The sequence below is a fragment of the Pteropus alecto genome, unplaced genomic scaffold (assembly GCF_000325575.1).
Source record: "Pteropus alecto unplaced genomic scaffold, ASM32557v1 scaffold359, whole genome shotgun sequence".
NCBI lineage: Eukaryota > Metazoa > Chordata > Mammalia > Chiroptera > Pteropodidae > Pteropus > Pteropus alecto.
The window spans coordinates 1,523,322-1,525,632 of NW_006443119.1; the positions used below are offsets into that span (position 1 = coordinate 1,523,322).

A 2,311-nucleotide genomic window follows, 5' to 3' on the forward strand; every position below is an offset into this window, starting at 1 on the left:
ACCGCTCAGGAAATAAGGAATGTCATTGGCTTATTCTGGTGAGCTCCTTAGTGGCTGCTGCTATAGGATACAGGCTTTATTTAACATAATGGGAGTCCTTTGCTCCCCTAGCCAAGGCCTTGCACCCCCTCTGGAGAAAAATCTCCCCGAGGCATCAATCTCCAAGGCATCTAAGTTCCCTCCTTGGGCTGACACCTCACTCAGCCCCGTGGTGAGCTGGCTTGAGAAGCCTGAGCCTGCAGTCCCTGTAGTGGCTGCTGCTATAGGATACAGGCTTTATTTAACATAATGGGAGTCCTTTGCTCCCCTAGCCAAGGCCTTGCACCCCCTCTGGAGAAAAATCTCCCCGAGGCATCAATCTCCAAGGCATCTAAGTTCCCTCCTTGGGCTGACACCTCACTCAGCCCCGTGGTGAGCTGGCTTGAGAAGCCTGAGCCTGCAGTCCCTGTGGCAGTTCCAACAAAGGTGCATTATTTATCCCAGCTGCTGTTTTAATTAATATAGAGACATATTCAATACAGCTCGATAATAGTCTCAGCCAGGAAATAAACAACTCGCAGCTTCCTGTGATCGGCTCTTTCAGATTCTGGTTCTAACTGTCGGCTCAGCATGTGTGCAACTTGAACCGAGGCCCCAAACCAGCCCAAGCACGGATCCGCCACCTGTCAGTTCTCCACCCTGGGGGCTGGTTCTGCAGGCAGAGATCTCCAAGCACTAGCTTAACCTCTGGCTCCACCTAACGGCAAGAAATCCACACTCCCCTTTCACAGATGGACAAACTGAGCTTCATCAAGGAAGGTCCCAATAGGAGGAAACTAAATCAGCAAAGGAGACTAATGGTCCTCTGCTTGGCCTTCCACGCTGTCATTTTCTTCCCCTGCAGGAGGGGAAGTGATGTCAACTTTTTAGTTAGCATCTTGGTTTTCTCCAGCCTTTTGTCTGTGAATAGCACTTCACACACATCATTCAAAACAATATGGGATGGATGAGTCACTAGAAAGTCTGCCGAATAACAAGAAATAAACACAGGCCTGAAATGGAGCTGAAAGACAGAGGCACAAATGGTACCTGACGTCCAGTCCAAGGTTCTGAGCCAACATCCTGACCTTTGTCTGGCTTCCCAATCACTTGTATCCTCCTGTTAAAGCACTTCTGCGTGGGGCGGAGAAAGCTAAGTCGCCGGCGGGGCTGGCCATGGAAGGGTCTGCGCTCACCTTTAAATCGGGAGGCTTGCTTCGGGGACCTGGGTTGGGCGCCGCAGCAGCGCCCGCGTCTGAAGTTGGCCCACCAGCAGAGTTAGCACCCGTGGCCTCCCCAGGCCGGAGGTCCGCACCCGGCAGGTGGCAAATGGCATCTTCCAACCCGGCTCCATCCTCCTCGCCTTGCTCTTGCTGCAGCTCGTCGGATTTGCACCTCTTCATGGTGTATGTGGGTCGCTCGGGGGAATCTGTCCTTACAGCGCGCCGTCTTGGAGAAGACCGCACCCCCTCTTATACTCAGAAAAGAGCCTGGGGTCTAAACGATTAACGAGGAAAGGAGTCGGCGGATGACAATTTCTTGAATTAAAAAATAAATCTTTTTAAAGGGGGGAGGGGCGAGGAGGGGGAGCCTTGGTTACAGCTTGTAATAGTTCATTACGACCTGGGGAGCGAAGGCAGGGCACAGTCGCGGCTGGGCAGCAGCAGTCCTTGGGCAGTCATTGCAGCGGGAGGAGGAGGATCGCCCCCGGCCCCCGAACTTTCTGCTTCAGGGCATGGCAAGGCGAGGGATTTGGGAGGCACAGAGCATCCCTCCGGGTTGGCCAGGCTCTGGGCGAGGCAGGGCAGGGGGCAGCCGGCCGGGCAGGTCCTCTGCGGCCGCCCTCAGACCCGGCTGGAGCCCCCGGCCCTGCCACCGGCCCCCACCCCGCATGGACGGGTCGCAGAGCCGACCCTCTCGCTCCCCGCCGGCGCCAGGAGCCCAGAACCCGACTCCCCGCCGGCGCGCTGCCTGCTGCAAAGCCGCGGCCGCTGCCCCAGCCAGCGGCAAGCGCAACCTACCCCGCCCGCTGCCTCCGCCCGCGAGGGGAAGGCGAGGCAAGGAGGGAGTGACAACGGCAACCGGCCAATGGGAAACCCAGAGGGCCTAGGGGGCGTCGCGCGGCCACGTTTTAGGGTTGGTTGCACTGTGCGAGCCCCCAGGAGAGGTCTGGAGGGCTCTGCTGCTGCATTTTTGCATTGCGGAGAGCAGCTGAAGTGTAGAGGCGGGGGCGCCGGGACACCGGGACGCGTCTAAGCAGATTCCCGAGGGACCCTCCCAGTAAAGGCTCTCT

At 57.5% G+C, this 2,311-nt stretch overlaps 1 protein-coding gene across 1 annotated transcript in view; it reads right to left on the bottom strand.

Moving 5' to 3' along the window:
* The window catches only part of TMCC2 (transmembrane and coiled-coil domain family 2), a 35,441-nt gene extending 33,374 nt beyond the window's left edge, over positions 1–2,067 (bottom strand). The window contains exon 1 of the mRNA XM_006922859.2: positions 1,215–2,067. Within this exon, the coding sequence (XP_006922921.1) occupies positions 1,215–1,421 (207 nt within the window). The 5' untranslated portion in view covers positions 1,422–2,067. The remainder of the gene's footprint in view (positions 1–1,214) is intronic.
* Between the last annotated feature and the right edge of the window lie 244 nt (positions 2,068–2,311).